The sequence below is a fragment of the Coenobita brevimanus genome, chromosome 99 (genome assembly GCF_032717465.1).
Source record: "Coenobita brevimanus isolate Jiangsu-jjx chromosome 99, ASM3271746v2, whole genome shotgun sequence".
Taxonomy (NCBI): domain Eukaryota; kingdom Metazoa; phylum Arthropoda; class Malacostraca; order Decapoda; family Coenobitidae; genus Coenobita; species Coenobita brevimanus.
In genome coordinates, this window is record NC_137052.1 from 15,315,615 (window position 1) to 15,338,176 (window position 22,562).

The window sequence follows — 22,562 nt, forward strand, 5'->3', positions numbered from 1 at the left end:
ACCCGCGGTTAAAGGGTTAAAATTCTTTGATGGAAAGCTGTCACAATCAGTATTTAATGATCCAGTAGGGGGACTGCTGGGAAATAGGGTCACTTCATTTGAACTCTGTTGAGCTTGAAGAGTATTCTCACTTAATTTTAAACACCCAAGAAATCCTCATTATCATCGTAATCATCAGCTTCATTTCTAACATGTCCACTACCCATACTTCCCTCACGCTCAGACACCTCTTCCATTACTGATGTAATGTGGAACAAACATCATTAATTGACAGAATTGACGAAAGTATTATTTTTCGTTATTAATAACTACAACCAAACCGTCAACATATCTGTGTACTCACCGACTCCAGACCTGTATTCGTCACATGAGTAGCGAGGAGCGCGGTAAAGCGCGAGTACGGCCAAAAAGTAGCAGCATTCTCAGTTCCGCTACTGGCTAAAAAAAAGTACGGTAATGGCATTACCACCATCGCTGTTAAAATAGTAGCGGCGCCATGTAGCGCCGCTACTAATAGCAGCGCTACTCCCAGCTTTGTGCGGAACCCAAACATCTAGAACTGTTTTGCTATCAACTCATTGTAGCATGAATGCAAAAGTAAAGCAAATTTCTTATCAGTTGTATAAATGACACACTTTGATGGGTTGCATTCATTTTGGGTCACCCTGTATGTGGCATGTGTTAGGAATGTGTTGATGTTTGGTAGTGAGACCTGGGCAGAAAAGGGAGAGGATATTTATAGGCTCAGACATACAGAAATGAAAGATTAAACAGATGAGTAGTGCATCCTTGAATGCGAGGCCTGGGAGGACTAAGATTGCGATTGAAGAGTTTAGAGGAAGGATGGAATTGAATGTATCAGTGTTGTGATGAAGAGGGGTAGATTCAGATGCTTTGGTCATGTTGAGAGGATGGAGGATGACAACTATGTATGGAGGCTGAGAAGTGTGAACATCGGGGTTAAGGCTGCGAGAGACAGACCAACAAAGATAAGAGACGAGGTCATAGAGTGTGACCTCAAGGATAAGAGGCTGAATAGGAAGGCTGCCAGAAATCAAGCAATATGGAGAACTATCTATTATGTCCATCTATCTATGGCCCAATGCCCTAATCCTGCAAAGGGTGGGTGCAGACAAAACGCCTCCAAGTCGCTCTGTCACCCACCATTTGACTACCCTCCCCCCATCTCACCCCCCCCTCCCTCATATACCTCTCAGCTCCATCCCTCCACCTCATCCTAGGTCTTCCCCTCCCTCTCCCTCCCTCCACCTCACTGACATACACCCTCTGAGTCAGTCTTTCATTCTCCATTCTCTCCACATATCCAAACCACCTCAGTGTATTTCTCCTAATCTTCTCAACCACATCCACATCCACCGCACAACGTTCCTTCACTTCTTCATTTGTCAGCTTGTCTCTCCATGTCACTCCATATGGTCCTCTCAAGTAACTAATTCCCACTGTTCTCAATCTTGACTTGTTCGCGTCTAGGAAAGTAGGGTAGGGGGGTTTTCAAGAATACTCCCCCAGTATCCCTGCTTGTCGTAAAAGGCGACTAAAAGGGTTGGCGGAGGGTTAGTGCCCCTCCCCGGAAAACAACTAACTAAAAAAACAAACAAGAAGCCTCGGACAAGGACTGACCAAACGATGACGACCCAGGACCGGACAAAGGACTTGGTACTGAGTACATGGAATGTAAGAGGAGCGAATGATGAGGTGAAAGAGAGAGAGATTGTCCAGGTGCTTGAGGATGCGAAAGTGGATGTATGTGGAATAACTGAAACAAAATGGAGAGGAGAAAGTGTGAGAGAATGGGAGTATGGATGGGGTATATGTGCAGGAGTAGATGAGAATGAGAGGGCAAAGGAAGGAGTGTGTATAGTTGTGAGTAAAAGATGGAAGAAGAGCATAAGACAGTATGGATCAGTTGGGTCAAGGATTGTGTGGGTAAAGTTGAAAGTTGGAATACAAATGTGGGCAATTGTGTGTGTGTGTATGCGCCAACGCAAGATCGTGCTAGAAGAGTGAGAGAAGAGTTCTGGACAAATGTGGAAGTGTGCATGGAAAAGTTTGGAAAGAATGAGAGAGTGTTTTTGATTGGTGATATGAATGGTAAAGTTGGTAATGTGAAGGTGGATGGAATAGTTGGTGAGTGGGGTGTGCCTGCTGAGATAGATGAGAATGGAAGTGCATTAGTGGACATTTGTGCTGGGAGGGGGTTGGTGATAGCCAATACCCTCTTCAGGCATAAAATGATCCACAGGTATACATGGCGAGTGATGAGAAGGGTGGGTGGTGAACTGAATGAAAGGAAGGCAATGATTGATTATGTGTGTGTGGATGAAAGGATGCGAAGATGTGTAATGGATGCAAGAGCGTATAGAGGTTGGGGGAGTGGACTTTCTGACCACTACTTGGTGGTGGCCAGAATTAAAATTCAAGTAAGATGGAGGAATAGAAAAAGGGAAAGACGAGAGGAAGGAGTAGTTGCAAGGAGAGTGGAAAGGTTATAAGAGGATGAGAAAAAGGCAGAGTATAAGAGAGAAATGGAGGAACGATTGGGCAAATATGAATTGGAGCAGATGGGAGACGTGGAAGGTATGTGTAATATATTTACAGAAGAAATATGTGCAGCATGTGATGTGGTGTGTGGAAGGAAGAGAAGACGGAGGGGGGTGCAAGGAACAGCGTGGTGGACTGAAGAGGTGAAACAGGCTGTGGCACAAAAGAAGAAAGCATACAATGAATGGATGAGAAATAGGGGCGTGGATGAAGTTGAGAGGCGGAAGAGAGAGTTATATGTGGAAAGGAAGAGAGAGGTGAAAAGATTAGTAAGGGAGAGTACGAAGAGAGTGGATGAGGAATTTGGAAGGAATTTGAGTGTAAAGTGGAGGGACTGTAAGAAAATGTTCTGGAGAGAAGTGAAAAGAGTAAGACAGGGTGGAAGTGAAGTTAGCAGGGGAGTGAAAGATAAAAATGGTAGATTACTAGTGGAGAAGGGAGAAAAGTGAGCAGATGGAGAGAACACTTTAAGGAATTGTTGAACGTAGAGGATGGAAGTAATGCGAGTATAAGTGGCTGGGGAATGGCTGGGAGAAGGAGGGAGATGAGAAGACAGGAAGAAATCAGTAGGATAGAAGTTGTGGAAGCAATGAAGAAAGTTAAATCGGGGAAAGCCCCAGGAATTGATGGAGTGTGTGGTGAAATGCTGAAGCATGGGGGAGAGATAGTAGTAGAATGGATGTGGAAGATGTGCAGATTGGCGTGGGAGGAAGGTAGAGTCCCGGAGGATTGGAAGTCAGGTATAATTATTCCCTTGTACAAAGGAAAAGGGGAAAAAGAAGTGTGTGGTAATCATAGAGGCATTTGTCTTCTTAGTATAATAGGAAAAGTGTATGGTAGGATACTTATAGACAGAGTTAGAGAAAGAACAGAGAAATTAGTTGGAGAAGAACAGGGAGGCTTTAGGAAGGGAAGAGGTTGTGTAGATCAGATATTCATTCTTAGATCTTTAGTGGAAAAGTTTCTAGAGAAGGGAAAGAAGTTGTATGCGGCTTTCATGGATTTGGAGAAAGCATATGACAGGGTGGATAAACAAGGATTGTGGAAAGTGTTAAGAATATATGGAGTAGATGGGAAGTTGTTGAATGCTGTGAAGAGTATGTACGATGGTGCGAAGGCTGCAGTGCGTGTGGATGGTGAACTAAGTGAATTTTTCTCTTTGAAAGTTGGTTTGAAACAGGGATGTGTCATGTCTCCATGGTTGTTCAATCTGTACATGGATGGGGTAATAAAAGAGGTACAAGGTAGGGTAGTGGATGTTGGAGTGGCCCTGGTGAGAGAGGATAGTGTTTGGAAACTCCCTGTACTGTTGTTTGCAGATGATACTGTGTTGTTGAGTGAAGACGAAGGGGAGCTGCAAGGCTTGGTGGATTAGTTTGAGAGAGAGTGTAAGAAACGGAACCTAAAGGTGAATGTAGGGAAGAGTAAAGTGATGGTCTTTGAGAGAGGTGAAGTTAGTGAATGTACAGCGAGGTTGGATGGTGAGGAATTGGAAAATGTGAGTACGTTTAAGTATTTGGGTAGTGTGATGAGTAAGGATGGAGGTTTGGAGGGTGAAGTGCTTGAAAGGGTACAGCAGGGAAGAAAGGTTGCTGGTTCCTTGAAAGCAGTGATAAGAAACAGGGAAGTGAGCATGGAAGTGAAAAAGTTACTACATGACAGTATTGTGATACCAACTCTAACGTACAGAAGTGAAGCTTGGACATTGTTGGAAGGACACAAGTCAAGAGTGAGAGCAGTGGAAATGAGTTATTTGAGAGAAGCCTGTGGAGTCACGTGGAGAGACAGGCTGACGAATGAGGATATAAAGGAGCGTTGTGGTGTGGATGTGGATGTGATAGGAAGCGTTATGAGGAACACACTGAGGTGGTTTGGCCATGTGGAGAGGATGGAGGGTGAAAGACTGACGAAGAGAGTGTATATGAGTGAGGTGGAGGGGGGAAGAGGGAGGGGGAGGCCGAGGATGAGATGGAGGGATGGGGTGGAGAGGTATATGAGAGAGGGGGGTGTGAGTTGGGAGCAGGGGAGTGAAATGGCGGGGGACAGGGCGACTTGGAGGCGATTTGTTTGTGGCCACCCCAAACGGGATTGAGGCGTCTGGCAATAGATAGATAGATAGACTTCTTAACTTCCATACTCATCTCCCCATTTCTCATCACTGCTTTCAGTGAACCAACAACCTTCCTTCCCTGCCGTACCCTTTCAAACACTTCATCCCCAAAAGTTCCATCCTTACTCATCACACTACCCAAGTACTTGAATGCACTCACATTCTCCGTATCCTCACCATCCAGCCTCACTGTGCATTCTGTGACTTCATTCTTCTCAGACACCATAACTTTACTCTTGTTTACATTAACTTTCAGATTCCTCTTCCTACACACTGTCCCAGATTCATTCATCACCCCTTGCAACTCCCATTCATCATCACTCAACAATACTGTATCATCAGCAAACAGCGACCCCCAAAATTTTTTACATCTCATCCTCATTCATTAGAGCCACCCCCACATCCACTGCCCTACCTTGCACCTCCTTTACACCCCATCCATATATATATACAGTAGTTTCTCGAATTTCAATGGTCATGGGTACACAAAAATCACCGCGAAATTCAAGACATCGAAATTTAAACTGAACTTAGGGGAAAAATTAGTTTGGGTCTGGGGCCTCCCAACTTCACTACGTAAAATCATAATTTTTTGCCCACACTCCCTGTAAACTTTGTGAACTATAAATGTGGTTACATAACTAGTTCTGCACTGTATTGCCATACTGTACTGTAGTTCAGAATACATCAAAATTTGTAACAGTTTGTCAGTATCCTGTCACAGTTTTTATTACAGTAGTTACAGTACAGCACACTGTAAAGTGCTAACCTTAGGTTATAGAATATAATCACGTGGCTGGCTGGTGTTGGTGTGTGGCAGGGGTGGACCACTTAGTTGAAGTAGCCTCCTTTGTAGAGGTATCCAACCCAAACTCCTCAAAATGAAAATCATCCTTGAGTATCTGGACATCTGCAGTGTCAACATCTTCCTCCTCACCCTCTTGGCTGGTTATATCTTGCAACACCCTAGTAATTGGCCTGAAGGATGTGATGATCTTTGACTGTTTCTGCATATGAAGCCCCTGAGAGCATCGAAATTTGCAATTTTGCATCAAAAAGTGAGGTAGGCAGACCACTCCAAAGTGCATCTCATCTTCCTCCTCACCCTCTTGGCTGGTTATATCTTGCAACACCCTAGTAATTGGCCTGAAGGATGTGATGATCTTTGACTGTTTCTGCATATGAAGCCCCTGAGAGCATCGAAATTTGCAATTTTGCATCAAAAAGTGAGGTAGGCGGACCACTCCAAAGTGCATCTAAATTCGATTCATCGAATTCTAAACTGTCGAAATTCGAGAATCCACTGTATATATATATATATATATATATATATATATATATATATATATATATATATAGGCGCCTGGTGGTTTAGTGGGTAATTATTGTGCTCCAGTCGGATTGAGCCGGTGAAGGTTTATATCCAAGGGGTGGTTAGGGTAGATTGCTTATGTAATGCCACTCAGGGATAAGTGAGGCTAGTCACTCTCATCTTTAATGTCAGGACCAACTTGCCTAGCCCCGGGTTCCTACGCTCCTCTGTGGGGTGACATAGGATTGGATGATGATGATGATGATAAATATATATTAACCCACCTGTACGTTTAAGTACTTGGGTAGTGTGAGCAAGGATGGAGGTTTGGAGAGTGAAGTGCTTGAAAGGGTACAGCAGGGAAGAAAGGTTTCTGGTTCCTTGAAAGCAGTGATAAGAAACAGGGAAGTGAGCATGGAAGTGAAAAAGTTACTGCATGACAGTATTGTGATACCAACTCCGACGTATGGAAGTGAGGCTTGGACGTTGTTGGAAGGACACAAGTCAAGAGTGAGAGCAGTGGAAATGAGTTATTTAAGAGAAGCCTGTGGAGTCACATGGTGAGAGAGGCTGACGAATGAGGATATAAAGGAATGTTGTGGTGTGGATGTGGATGTGATAGGAAGCGTTATGAGGAACACACTGAAGTGGTTTGGCCATGTGGAGAGGATGGAGGGTGAAAGACTGACAAAGAGAGTGTATGTGAGTGAGGTGGAGGGGGGAAGAGGGAGGGGGAGGCCGAGGATGAGATGGAGGGATGGGGTGGAGAGGTATATGAGAGAGGGGGGAGTGAGTTGGGAGCAGGACAGTGAAATGGCGGGGGACAGAGCGACGTGGAGGCGATTTGTTTGTGGCCACCCCAAACATGATTGAGGCGTCTGGCAATAGATAGATAGAACTCACCCCGTCTCGACCAATTTTCCACCACTGACTCCCCCCAATCCCGACCAATTTTGGAAAAAAAAAAATTTAGGCTCAAACCTTCGCTTTTGGTGAGAAACATCGAAAATTCATAGAGAAATCGCTCACCTGAGGTTAAAATACTCGATACAGGTAGCAGTACTCCTTACCCTACTGGGTTTTCTATCGGGCTGGCTCCAAAGAAAACAAGTTCTGTGGGAAGGTAACTATTCCTCACCACTCATAAATGGTATTTATTTATTTATTTGGTACAAATTTATATGTAGTATGAGAGTATATTGGTTTTCAAACAGTAATATAGGCAATATAAGCATTGTTTCACTCACTATCACATCAACATACCTGACCTTTTTTGGCGACATTACCTGATCATCATTTCTGACTGTTTCTATCTCTAATGCTACGTAAACTTTGCCCTCCACATTGTCATCGATTGGGGAATCACTCTGGCCCTGAATGTCTTTATTGGCCAAGTCACTGGCAACTGGTGAATTGCCGAGACAATGGTGTGGGGGGGGGGGGATCATGCTGGGTAAGGCATTGTCCCTGCCTGACATCTTGTAGAGGAAGGTGCCCCGCGGTTACATACGAAAAATCACGTGCAAAAATTGAAAATTGTGCAAAGTATGAACATTGCAATTGTGCGACGTACCAGTACGTCGACGGGTCTAGCTGCAACAAAACGTTGCGATGTACCCATACGTCGATGGGACGCCTCGGGTTAAACAGCCATGGAGAATCACACAACCCTTTTTCAGTCCCACATTGAGATCAAAGAACTCACTGAGCTCACCATGCACTTGCATCGTAGCCCTGGCTCCTTCATGCTTTTCACAGCACTCAACAATTTCCCCTCCACTCCATATATTCTTAATACCTTCCACATACCTTGCCTATCTATTCTGTCATAAGCTTTCTCCAAGTCCATGAAGGCAGCATACAGTACACTTTCCTTCCCATCTCTAGATACTTCTCCACAAAACAAATATCTGATCTACACACCCTTTTCCCTTCCTAAATCCCTCTTGTTCTTCTCCAACTAGCTCCTCGATTATATGCATAACCCTGTCAATAAGTATTCTGCCATATATTTTTCCAGTCACACTAAGAAGGCAAATACCCGGTTACCACATACTCTCCCCTTTTTCTTTGTATAAAGGAACAGTTATACCTGATTTCCAGTCCTCCAGAACCCTTCCCTCTTCCCAAGCCAATCTACACAACTTCCATATCCACTCCACTACAATCTCAACCCCGTACTTCAGCATTTCACCACACACTTCATCAATTCTTGGGGCCTTTCCCATCTTGATCTTTTTCATTGCTTCCACTACTTCCACCCTACTGATCTCTTCTTCCCTCGTCTCATCTGTTCTTCTCCCAGCCATTCCCCAACTACTTATACTTGCACTGCTCTCACTGCCATCAGGTAATCAAGGCCGTTGCATGCAAGCCTGTTGGAGCCATTATATGATGCAATACAATAAGTAAGTCTTATAAGGTTTCATGCACCCACAACCTAGTATTCACATTGTGGGAGTGGTTGAATTTCATCATGGGGTGGTTGGGGTTGATTGCTCATGAAATGCCACTCACGGATGAGTGAGGCTGGCCACTCTCATCATGTCAGAACCATCTGCCTAGCCCCGGGCTCCTACGCTCCTCATGGGGCAAAGTAGGATTGGATGATGGATGGAAACAACAGTTTTGGGAGATTGTATAAGAAATGGAATCTAAAGATGAATGTAGGGAAGAGTAAAGTTATGGTCTTCGAGGGAAGTGAAGTCAGTGAATGTACAGTGAGGCTGGATGAGGAGGAAATGGAAAATGTAAGTGCTTTTAAGTACTTGGGTAGTATGATGAGTAAGGATGGAAGTTTAGAGAGTGAAGTGCTTGAAAGGGTGCAGCAGAGAAGAAAGGTTGCTGGTTCCTTGAAAGCAGTGATAAGAAATAGGGAAGTGAAAAAGCTACAACTTGACAGTATTGTGATACCAGCTCTAACATATAGATGTGAAGCTTGGACCTTGTTGGAGGGACAGAAGTCAAGAATGAGAGCAGTGGTAATGAGTTATTTGAGAGGAGCATGTGGAGTCACATAGAGTGACAGACTGGCAAATGAGGAAGTGAAGGAGCATTGTGGTGTGGATGTGGATGTGATAGGAAGCATTAGGAGAAACACACTGAGGTGGTTTGGACATGTGGAGAGAATGGAGAGCGAGAGACTGATGGGGAGAGTGTATGTGAGTGAGGTGGAAGGGGAGAGAGGGAGAGGGAGGCCAAGGATGAGATGGAGGGATGGAGTGGAGAGGTATATGAGAGAGGGGGATGCGAGCTGGGAGCAGGGCAGTGAAATGGCGAGGGACAGGGCGACATGGAGGCGATTAGTTTGTGGCCACCCTTTACGGGAATAAGGCGTCTGGCAATAGATAGGTAGATATTTCCATATCAGTGCTGGAGATACATCTTCTCGTGTTGACAACAATATAACTGAGTATCTCTTGTGTCTAGTTATACAAACCTCCTCAGCTCCCTCTGTATCCCCCTAAAGGAGGATAGTGAACTGCGAGAGAGGGGCAACTTCCGGTCTACAGTCCTCTGGGTTTATGTTTCAGATGAACCTGAGGGTACAGTTACTACTGCTGCTGCTGTTACAAATACAGTACTATTATTTCCAGATTAACTGTGTGGTTATGCGAGGAAAGAATGAAGAAGAATTGGTGAACTTTGTCCAACTAACGCAGCACCAAGATATTGATGTGCGATTCATTGAGTATATGCCTTTTGATGGAAACAAGTAAGTACTGTGTTTGTACTCTTTTCACTTCATCATCATCATCATCATCATCATCATCATCATCACTGAGTACATGTGTTTCAACATTAAAATGTACTGTATTGTATTTATTCCCCTTTCATTCTGTCATGGTTCTGGAGAGGGATGCCTTTGTGTAGTAGCACTGACATGAATGGCTTTTGGAGCTCCCTTGACTCAAACCCCTCAGTTCTCATCAGTCTTCCAAAAGAAGTATGGTAGACTTCAGAAATAGGGCAGCTTCAGCCTTCAGTTCACCATGTTCACGTTCAAATTAGTCTTGGCTTCCAACTACTATTGCTAGCCAGTACTCATTTTATCATCAGCACCATCACCATCCAGACCTCTTTTTGCTCCCAAGGATGGGGTGAGGTAGGGTCCAGCTAGTGGGGTGGGGGGTGGTGGGGGTCTGACAAAGGAAGAACTATCACCAGTATGCCCAGTAAAATAATCTACATCCTCATGCACCTACCATTCAAGCCCATAGAATCCTGGTTCCACCTCATAGGCACACCTTCAACAAATTGTGTCATAATTAACTGTTAGACAGTCAGTCTGATGACTGTTATGTTAGATAAAGGATGCCAAGCCCTTGTCATGCACTCTCTGTACAACAATCTTACAGCCAACTTGATCCCTTGTCTGTTCCCTAACCTCATCAACTTCCCTACCTTAAATCTCAAACACTGAGTGATCATATCTTTAAATGATGGTAACTCCTAAGTCTTACATCATATTCCAGATCTTCATACCCATGAATAATTTTTGTGGCTGTTCTCTGTACTCTCTGAACCTTGTTTTTATGCTTTTCTCAAATATAGTGACTAAATCATTTCACCATACCCAATCCTTGATTAACTGTAAATGTAATCAAGCCATTCTTGTATTAGTCAGTGGTGCTGTAGGACACCTTCATGTGGTGGCACCAATACAGCAGAGTGTCACTTCTGCCCATTCATACAAATGTCCCACAACCTCTCCCTACCTTCCGAAAGATGATGGTGGACAGCCAGAAAACAGCAACTTCAGCCAGCAATCTTTTTATGTGTCCGGCTTTGGGCTTGGGCTTCACAGCCTGCTCCTAGGGCCCAGTAATCCTACTGCATGTCATACAACTCCACATGTCACCACATCAGCGCTAACATCCACCGTCCATATTGAATACATACTAGAGCTGTTGCATACAGGACTGGTATATTGGTATTAGCGGGGGTACTTTTACAACATGTCAGCAGGGCTTTTGGTAGATCAGTAAAGTCTGCTTTTATTAAAGTCTGCCTCAGCAGAGATTCAAACCTGGGTCCATTAGGACTGCAGGCCACCTCTCTTACGATTCAGCCACCGCTATCCCCTACCAGGTTAACGTTTCAGATGAACCTGGGGCCGCCATTGCTAGTACTGCTGCTTTATTAGCCCATAGTACCAATATCTTGGCCACAATTTTTCTTATATTGACCCCTCCATATGAATGATACTGCATTAACTTAGGGTTGAATACACTCAGAACCTACACTCGCAAATACAGTAATCTCTGTACTGTCCGGACGCCCACTATCCGGATTCCCCACTTACCGGACATTGTGGGCCTGGACCTTCAGAACCCCAAAATGCCCCCCCCCCCCCCCGGGGGGGGGGAAATCCCCCCAAAATCCGAATTTTTTACCCACCCATAATTTGAAATTGACGCACAGCGCCAAACAGCTGTGTTTATGCACGGCCCCTTCACCCCTTCCTTCCTCCCCCTCACCAGTTACCGCCTAACCACCATCATGAGTAGATGTTCATCGCAGTGGATGCCGCACGTGCGTGTTTTTGTGAATAAACAGTGACTAAACTGCAATACCTCGCCACTAGACCACATGGGAATTTACAGTGTTGTGCAGTGTTAAGATTTTAGAATTCAGAGTGCTAAGGATTAACTCTTGCGCACCATAAGTTTTCAATAAGTTTTGGTTCTACGCACAGAACCAAAACCTCGCTCAGGCTGGCTCTGCTCACGCGGCAAGAAAAAAAATTCTGTGGCCCAATTTACCCCCAGAAAGTGCTTATATTGTTATAAAACACCTCCCATCATCTTCTGTGATGTTTATACTGTCAAATAAGAAAAAAAAAAACATAAAACAGATGAATAAATGTACAGAAATGAAACGGAATAAACCTTATTTTCGTGAAAACTAGCATCTCATAACTTCCCAACATCACCGTGAAAAATTTTTCCTGTGACGCTCAGTTGCAAAGCATATGTCTATATGCAGAATTTCACGATCTTTCATCTGTGAAAGTTTCAGGTTGATACGTCCAATAGTTTTCGAGTAAATAAAAAAAAATAAAAAAATCGACTAAAAACGTCTGATTTGTTTATTATTTTGTATGTTGTTAGTGACATTGTAACAAACATATATGTAAATTCTATCCAGTTTTGTAGCCTAAAGGTTAAGGAAGCCCATGATATAATTCACAGTGTTATAACCCTTACTGTTATGGAGAAAATGAATTTTGAAAAGTTACGATGGGTTTCGTGCGGTGACAGCACCTACGCTCCAGCTTGTAGGCTGAGCATGTTCGTCTTTTGTAACTTTCCCCAGTTATTTTCACACATAGGTTACTTTGCTTTACAAAAGTATGCATAAGAAATTATCAGCTTGATCAAGCTTTCTTCAGATTTTTTATGCGACCTATACTTTACGAGTATAATAACTGAGAGAAGCCAATGAAATCCACCACATTTGCCCTGTGAGAAATATATAGTAAACACACATGTTTACTTTACAATACAGTGGTATAAAAACTAGGCAAATAAGTTTATTACTCACATCCTCTAGCAGTGTTGTAGTGTTTCTTGAGAGGAGATGGAGTTGCAGAGAGGAGGACAGGTATGATCACACCCTGTGTGTGTGAGTATTTGTGATGTGTGTGTGTGTGTGTGTGTGTGTGTGTGTGTGTGTTCAGTAATCCCTGTAATATCCGGATGCCCAATTTCTGGACATCCCCAATTACTGGACATTGTGGGCCTGGACCTTCGGAACCCAAAAATGGCCAAAAAAAGAAAAAAAATCCCCCCAAAATCCGAATTTTTCCCACCCGTAATTTGAAATTGCCGCATGGTGCCGAACAGCTGTTACACCACGCACCTTCACCCTTTCCTTCCTCCCCCCTCCCCCCTCCCCTGTCAGGGTTGTCATTCTTTTTTTTTTTTTTTTATGCAAGAAAGAAGGAACCAAAGGCCATGAGCCCACAGTAACAGTTCCCTCCAAAAGAAAAACAAAATACAATAGAGAGCCATATTCAAGATCCGATCATTTTGAGATGCCTGGACACACTGCGTTTGAAAGACTGGAGATCACAGGCAGCAGGAAATACAGACAGAGGGAGACAGTTCCAGAGCTGACCTGTTGCATAAATGAAAGACTGGGAGTAGCGGTTAACTCTTGCATTAGAGAGTTGGACAGAAAAGGGATGAGAGTTTGCGCCAGAAGGGTGCTACGCGCCCGTCATAGAGGTGGAGGAATGCAAGCAGACAGTTCAGAGGAGCAGTGACCATTAAAGCAGCAATAGAAAAGAGATAAAGATGCAACAGTACGGCGAAGAGACAGGTTGAAGGGAGTCAGTAAGAGGAGGAGAGTTAATGAGACGAAAAGCCTTTGACTCCACCCTATTGAGAAGAGCTGTATGTGGGGAGCCTCCCCACACATGAGAGTTGTACTCCACACAGGGGTGGATAAAACCCCTGTATAGAGTCAACAATTGTGCAGGGTTAAAGAAAGAGCGGAGTCAGCTTAGCATACCCAATCTCTTGGAAGCAGATTTTACAAGAGATGTAATATGATCTTTCCAAGATAAGTCCTGAGTAAATGAAACCCCAAGCATGTTCAAGGATGATGCAGGATTAAGCTGAATATTATTAAACATTAGTGGGTATACCTGTGGAAGATTTTGTCGGGTTGATAGGTGTAAGAACTGAGTCTTAGATGCATTAAAAACAACTGGATTTTTTTTACCCCACTCAGAGATACGAGCCAAGTCAGACATTAGGTGTGCCATATCCTCATCCCTTGTTTATTGAAGTGACTGTTGAGATGGGCGTTGCGGGAACCGAATGGAAAGGTGAAGGGTGGAGTCATCAGCGTATGAGTGGATAGGGTTAGATGTACAGCTTAGAAGATCATTGATGAATAAAAGGAAGAGAGTTGGTGATAGGACAGAGCCCTGAGGAACACCACCATTGATAGATCTAGGAGAAGAACGATGGCCGTCTACAACAGCGGCTATAGAACGACCAGAAAGGAAGCTAGCGATGAAGGCACAGATAGAAGGATAGAAACCATAGGAGGGCAGTTTGGAAATTAAAGATTTATGCCAGACTCGATCGAAAGCCTTTGAGATGTCAAGTGCAATGGCAAAGCTTTCGCCAAAGTCCCGAAAGGAGGATGATCAGGAGTCTGAAAGGTAGGTGAGAAGATCGCCAATGGAGCGTCCCTGATGGAACCCATACTGACGATCGGAAAGAAGGTTGTGATAGGAAAGATGCCTTAAAATTTTTCTATTGAGAATTGACTCAAAAACTTTTGAAATACAGGACATTAAAGCAATTGGACGATAGTTGGAGGGTTGGGAGTGGTCACCCTTCTTTGGGACTGGCTGAATGAGAGCAAACTTCCAGCAAAAAGGAAAGGTACAAGTTGACAGACAAAGGCGAAAGAGTTTGCCTAGGCAGGGTGTAAGCACAGAAGCACAGTTCTTGAGAACAACAGGAGGGACCCCATCAGGCCCATATCCCTTGTTAGTACTGAGGCCAGTGATGGCAGAAAATACATCAGCTGAAGAAATTTTAATGTCAGTCATGAGGAAGTCAGAGGGGGTAAGTGATGGAGGAACAGCACCGGAATCGTTTAAGGTGGAATTGGAGGAGAAAGTCTGTGCGAAGAGATCTGCTTTATCAGTAGAAGAAATAGCTACAGAACGATCAGAGTAGAAAAGAGGAGGGAAGGATGATGAGGTAAAGTTGTTAGAAAGATTTTTGGCAAGGTGCCAGAAGGATCGGGAAGAATTTGAGTTGGAGAGTTGAGAGTATTTAGTATGGATGAAATTATTTTTAGTAGAGCGAAGAACAGACTTAGCACGATTCCGGGCAGAAACGTAAAGATGATGTGATTCAGGGGTGTGTTGGCTCTGGTACCTTTTGTAGGCCTTCTCCTTGTTGCGGACAGCATTAGAACAAGCGTGATTAAAACAAGGCTTTCTTACGTTAGTTAAAGGATATGAGAAAGGAATGTATGCTTCCATGCCCGAGAGAATAACCTCCGTAATGCGCAAGGCACACTCAGATGGCTCCCGGCCATGGAAGCAATAATCATTCCAGGGAAAATCAAAGAAGTATTGCCTGAGGGCCTCCCAGTCCGTGGCTCCAAAATGCCACAGACGACGTTTCCCTAGAGAGTCCACAGGCCGTACCAGAGTGATAGGACAGGTTAAGGTAATAAGGTTGTGATCGGAGGAGCCCAACGGAGAGAAAAGATTAACAGAGTAAGCAGAAGGATTAGTTGTGAGGAAGAGGTCAAGTATGTTGGAGCTCTCTCCAAGGCGGTCAGGGATACGGGTAGGGTGCTGTACAAGCTGCTCTAGGTCATTAAGGATAGAAAAGATGTAGGCTTGTTCACCAGGTGGATCCGTGAAGGAGAGGAGAGCCAAAGGTGATGGTGAACATTGAAATCTCCTAGAATGGAGATTTCGGAGAAAGGAGAAATGGATAGAATGTGTTCCATCGTAGAAGTACGATAGTCGAAGAATTTTTGATAGTCAGTAGAATTAGAGGATAAGTAAACAGCACAGATATATTTAGTCAGAAAATGACAGGAAAGCCAAAGCCAGAGTGTAGAGAATTCAGAAGACTCGAGTTCAGGAACACGAGAGCAAGATAAGTCGTTGCATATATATACACAACAGCCACCTTTGGGTTTGAAATGAGTATAGAGAAAGTAGGAGGATACAGAAAAGGGTTTGCTGTCAGTTGCCTCAGACAGCTGAGTCTCAGTTAGAAAAAGAAGGTGAGGTTTGAGGAGGAGAGGTGGTGCTCAACAGAGTGAAAGTTAGAGGAAAGGCCGCGAATGTTGCAGAAATGAAGAAGAAGAGAGTCAGACAGTGGTTCCAGGCACCTCGAGTCGTCACCGGGAAGGTGTATTTTTCATTACCAAATGTGGGCCAATTTGATTATGAAATATTCATTTGGTAATGAATCAGAGTAATGCATTACTAAACGGATTTTTCACATGTATGAGGATACACAGGATGGAGATGGTGGATTGTTTGCTCTCTCTGATTAATCTGCTAACGTACATAGCGTGAAAATAACCAACATGCTGTTAATTATATGAAGAGTGATTACATGTATTTCCACTTGTATATAATTAGTGAAGAATAAATGCTAGCTTTACGAATTTGGTAATGAAAAGTTAAATTTGGTAATGAAAATTGAGGAGTTTGGTAATGTGGCCGTTGTGATCTAGCAACTCTGTTTCCCTCTCACCAACTCCTGAACATTTATTGCCTAACTCTGATCGCAAGTGGTAGCATATCGTAATGAGAGCCACACGTGCTCATTTTTTTGTGAATAAACAGTGAATAAACTACAATACCTCGCTACTAGACCACAAGGGAATTTACAATGTTGTGCAGTGTTAAGAAATTAGAATTTAGAGTGCAAAGGATTAACTGTGGAGTGCAAACCTGGCGGTTGAAACTGGCGGTTCAAACTTGCCTGATGCAGTTAACAATGTGCAGTGTTAAACAGTTATTACTCATAGTGCAAAGCATTACTGTAAGTGCAGCACAATGCTGGATTACTGTACGTGCTTCAAGAGCATTTTCACCACTGCCAAAACCTTACAAAAGGCAGCCACAAATGTGCTGTAATTACCCTTGATGAGGTACAGTCACTTCTAATTCCTCATTCTTTGGTTCCTTTTCATTTATTTCAAGCTTTATGTCCATTATTGGTGTGAACAGGGTCTTAAATAGGTTTAAATATGTGCTCTGCATGTCCGATAGGGAGTTATTTAGGTGGCTTTCAAAATTAGGCTGGGTTAGGGTCCATAAGTACCAGTCCAGGAGCCAGGGACTTGTTGTAAGTACCCAGAATATTTAATATTGTATAAACTCACATCTAAAACCTCATTCTTTGGTTCTTTTGCATTTATTTCAGTATTTTATTTCCCTTATTGGTGTGATTTGGGTGTTAAATAGGTGCTATGCATGTCCAGAGGGAGTTGTATAGGTGTTTTTCTGAGTTAGGGTCCATAAGTACAAGTCCAGGAGGCTGGGGCCCAATATCCGGACAGGACCATTTTCTGGACATGCCTGTGGCTCTGTTACATCGGATATTGGGGGGATTACTGTATTTACCTATTTACCAATTTGTAGTATACAGGAATTGAGCAATGCTCGTGTTGTCCTGTCTCCATATCCACATTTATCTAGTCTACTTTTACACACATGAATGTTTTTCGTCTGCACCACCTGTTCGTCTAAGTCGTTCCAAATATTTATGTATTTACCTGATATACCATACCTAATTGTGATATACACTAAATGTGCTATGCTCGTGGGTTCCCGTCGCTGTTTCTCAGTAAGTCAGATTTAGCTTTAAACTCATTTAAGTTTTTAGACTGGACAATCTCATTGTCTAGGCTATTCCATAAGTCTGTACTTCTATAAGGAAAACTATATTTCTTGATATCCTTCAAGCAGCTTGGCTTCTTCAGTTTCATTCCGTGTCCTCTTGTTACTCTCTTATCCCTTAAAAACAGATCTTCTCTGTCAATTTTATCTACTCCCACCATGGTCCTGAACACTGCAATCATGTCGCCCCTCTCTCTCCTTTCCTCTAAGGAAGGCAAATCCAGCTTTTCCAGCCTCTCTCTTTACGACATCTGCCAGACTGGGGACCATCTTAGTTGCTGTTCTTTGTATTCTCTCAATCTTGTTTATATCTTTCTTTTTGTGTGGGGACCACACCACTGCTGCATATTCTAACCTGGGGCGGATCATGGCCACTATCAATTTTTTCATCATCTCTTCGTCCATATAATGAAATGCTTCTCTTATTATAGTCAAGAGTTTATACATCTCTCTAACTGTCTTGTTAATATGTTTTTCAGGAGACAAACTATCCTGGACCAGCATTCCCAAATCTTTCTCTTCTCTCGCTTTTGTGATAGGTTCATTACCCATCAAATAATTCAGTGATGGCCTCTTGGTACTTTTACCCATTTCCAATACTTTACATTGAATTTCGTTTCCCACTTCTGGCTCCAATCATGTCTCCTATCCAGATCCTCCTGCAGCATTTTACTGTCCTCCTCTGCCTCTACCTTCCTTATGATCTTTGCATCATCAGCAAACAGACTTGCATAACTGTTCACTCCCACTACCATATCATTAACGTAAATCAGGAACATTACTGGCGCCAACACAGAACCTTGGGGGTCTCCACCTGTTACTTCACTCCATCCAGACATCCTGTCCTTTATTACTGTCCTCATTTGTCTGTCTCTCAGAAAGTCTCTCATCCATTCCAGGAGGTTTCCCTTCAGTCCTCCTATATGCTCTAGTTTCCACAAAAGTCTGTTATGGGGTACCTTGTCGAAGGCCTTTTCCAAATCTAGATACAGACAATCCACTCAACCGTCTTTCTCTTGAAGCACGTCAATTACTCTTGAGTAAAAGCTCAACAAGTTGGAAATACATGACCTTCCACTTTTGAATCCAAACTGACTTTGAGCCAAAATATTGATCTCTTCTGGATATTTCATCCATCTATCTTTCAGGATTTTCTCGCACAATTTTGCAACTATGCTGGTTAGGGACACTGGTCTATAATTCAAGGGTTCTTCCTTGTTACTTCCCTTATAAATTGGTACTACATTTGCCCCTTTCTATTCTTGAGGCACTTTCCCCTCCTCCAGAGAACACACAGTTAAACCGTGAATCTTATCCGCCAGTTGTTCTCTGCATTCCTTCAGTACCCAATTAGAGATTCCATCTGGTCCTGGGGCTTTCCTTACATCTTGAGTTTCCAGTAATTTATACACTTCCTCTACTTCCACTTTTATGTCTTTCATCACTACATTTCTAGTCACTCCCTCCCCTTCCACGAACTAACTTTCATTAGTGAAAACTGACTGGAAACATTTGTTCATTATTTCAGCTTGATTGCCGCATCTTTAAAGACCTCTCCATTTACTTTCGGTTTGGTGATTCCTTCCTTTTGTTTCAATTTGCCACTGACAAATCTATAAAACAGTTTGGGTTCATCCTTACATTTGTCTATTATACCTTTTTCAAAGTTCCTTTCTTCCTCTCTACCTATCCTTGTATATTCATTTCTAGTTCTTTTGTAATCCTCCTTTGTTCTGTTATTACCTCTCTTCTTCCAATTGTTCCAAGCCATAACCCTCTCTTTTTTTGCTGTCATACCCCTTCTGTTAAACTACTCCTTTTTGTTGTTTTCTTTCCCTCTTACTCTTGGCACATATTTTTTCACTCCTGAATTATAGAGGTCTAGAAAGATTTCCCACTTCCTGTGTATCTCTCCTGTTTCTCTGAATTTTCTCCAATCTGCATTTTCAAAGAATTTTCTCAGTCCTGTAAAGTTTGCTTTCCCCAAGTTGTATCTTCCCTGCCTATAAAACTCATCTCTTGGCACCGCGTTCCCTATTATCATCTGGAACTCAGTGACCACATGATCACTTTTTCCTATAGGACTAAAATATTTCAAAGATCCTATTACATTGGGTTCTTTGGTTAGCAGTACAGTAAATCTAATCTTGCTGGTGTGTCCTCACCTCGGAATCTTGTCTCTTTTTGACCCACTGCGTCATCACATTGTTCATTGTTATATTTAACAATATAGTGCCCCATGAATCTTCACCGCCTCCCGAGTCCCACTCCTCAAAGTTCGCCTCTTTGCAATGGGCCAGTGCACTGAGTGGTCCTGACATCTGGTGGGAGTCTGCGAACTTCTCCCAGATGTGGCTGTTGCGGGTGTGAAGGTTACAGCTACCAATATTTCATGTTGTTCTACCTAAAGCCAGCTAAAACTGAGTGCTGTTACATTGAACATCAGGTTTACACCAGCAAAACTAAGGGTTCTACAATATTCATGGCCTTATAAAGAAGATAAGTTGGGAAAAAAATAGTATTCAAACGTATATTCTGCTCCTGTCTATCAGGTGATTTCTAGGGTTGTATTGAAGAGGGTTCATGTGGAAATATTGCCTCCATAGATGTATAAAGACGGTAAATAATTCGAATAAGGGTAATAGGATTTCCGTTTCTTGAAAAACAATGATGAAAGATACGGATAAATTCGCCATGCGACATTTCCATTCGGTACTGGGCTCTGCCGCAGGTACGATTGTAAACAAAAAACGAGACTGGCGAGGTGCATCGGTGATGAGATCACTTGGTTGATCTGAAATGCTAATGTTTATTGTTGTAAAGGTACAGAGTGCTAATACAACAAAAGAAGGTGGTGGGTCTTGCCACACACCTTTGTTTCAGATCTTCCCTTCCTTTTGTTGTGCATTTATTTTTTACATATTCTCCACTGATACACAGTAGAGTTTTGCTTACACTGGCTTGAAGCAGCACAATTTTTAGCAACTATGACTAGGAAACATAAGGCACACACCCCCTGTAAGAATACACCTCTCTTTCTCTGTTTATCATCACAACTGTTTAGTTGACTATGCAGTCTATACATGACACTTTTTTTTTCTTTTTTTTTAGTATTTCTCCCTTACACTGCCTTGGAAGCACAGTTGTTAGCGGCTATTGCTAGGTAACGGAGTGCTTGTTGAATGTTCCTGGTCTGTGTAGGATAGAACAGAGGATAGGAAGAATGTAGTGCTTGTTAGTATTGTGGTACAGTTGGCCGCACTCCCGCGTTCCCTGAACTTCACCCATAGTCAGCAATGTGGCACCACTGCATTGGACACGTACCGTAGCAGTATGAAGAGCTGGGACCTCGTAATAGTGACCTGGCACTGACAGTGAGTAATGGAATTTTCCTCTCAGCGTCTGTGCATTATCGAACCTATGTATCAATTGAACAGTGATAAGCATTATGATATAACTGGACCCTGTATCATGTGTCTAGTTTGGTGAGGAGGAGGTATAGCTAGAGGTGGAGGGGAGGGAGAGGAGGGGGGAGAGGTAGTTTCTCCCACTCTGGGTAGCTTGGCAAAGGGTTTCGGGAAGTAGGTTCACCAGCAACTATTGTATGAATCTGGTTATATAAGAAACCAACAAATAAACCACTACAAATGTGAGAGTCACACATCACTATATTGGAATCAACTAAAAATGGAGAATAACCACGTAAACAAATCCTTCTGTTTCATTACAAAATTCAGGTGGCGCACAGGTGCCGACCAAGATGAATATACTCCCACAGCATAAGTTATACATATGGTGTTCCTGGTAGACATAACAGGGAGCAGCATTTTGGCACCATGCTATCACTTATAAAGGTATTTTGTTAGGTATGCACACAGTGCAACTACGATGTAGGCATACTAACGTGCTTATAAAACTACACAAGTTTTTATTTATGAACGTGTCTACATTCCGTCTAATAACATCAGGAATAGTTGGTTTTCATTACTGTTATTTTCATTGTTATTGACTAAAATAGTGTAACTGTGGTGACGGGTCAAGCCAAGTGGCCTCATGAATCAGCCTCCACCTCCACCGCACCAGCCATACGCCACATCACATGATAAACCTAACACTTAACAAACTGAGGTCTGCTGCGTTTTAGGTATCACTGTGTCTCGTTCATAACTGTATTGAGAGCCAAATAATACGTACTGGTATATTATTTAGCACTCTATACAAAGGTGAAAGCATGCCGTGTGTGTGCCCCTAACCATGTGAATGACAGTTGTCTCACTCATTTCCTGTAAAGCATTGGGTTCCAGCTTACGATTCAGCATACGACTCAGCAAGAAACAGGAGAGCCCAACCCTCCCCCGTCCATTCCCTCCCCTCCCCCACTAGCCACACATCCTCCCCACCAAACTAGACACTCAATACAGGGTCCAGTTAGATTCTAATGTTTATCGCTATTTAACTGATACATAGGTTTGACAATGCACAGACGCTGAGAGGAAAATTTTGTTACTGTCTGTGCCAGGTCACTAATGCGAGGTCCCAGCTCTTCATACTGCTACGAGTCCAAAGATCCAAACAAATACAGTGGTGCCATGTCACTGACTGTGGGTGAAGTTCAGGGAACTCTGGAGTGCGGCCAACTGTACATATTCCGGATATTCACGGAGAATTGGGAGTAAGTTTTTCATCGATTAACCATGTGATTTGTTCAGTCAGTGTTGAGAGTTGTGGGTTTCTATACTTAGCAGTTAGCGATGTGACATTGACAATAAGAACAGTTAGCAAAATGGCGAACTTTGTTTATGCCGTGGCTGACTGCAAATTAGATTCAACTTTCAGTGCAGACCAGCACCCATTCATGAAACAAGTGAAAGGATGGGCCAGGTTTCCATCAAACATGGATGCCAAACGTCGTAGGCAGTGGGAGACGCAATGTAGAAGAGGTGTTGATTGGAGAGCAACCTGGAAAACATGTCGTACATTATTCCAGCAGCGAATTTTAAAATAAGGCAAAATTTGTGCATGAAAGTATTTCCTCATGTATTTACCATGTTATAGTCATACACCATTTATATGGGACATTTATTGAATAGTAAATTATATGTAGAAGTTAATTCCATGGAGATGATGATTCCTGTTTTACGATTTTTTTTTTCTTCTAATGCCACTTACAC

The 22,562-nt window shown here is 43.0% G+C and overlaps 1 protein-coding gene across 1 annotated transcript in view; it reads left to right on the top strand.

Moving 5' to 3' along the window:
- Mocs1 (Molybdenum cofactor synthesis 1) overlaps positions 1-22,562 on the top strand; it is a 266,841-nt gene that overhangs the window by 57,116 nt on the left and 187,163 nt on the right. Inside the window, exon 6 of the mRNA XM_080283926.1 lies at positions 9,581-9,699. Within this exon, the coding sequence (XP_080140052.1) occupies positions 9,581-9,699 (119 nt within the window). The remainder of the gene's footprint in view (positions 1-9,580; positions 9,700-22,562) is intronic.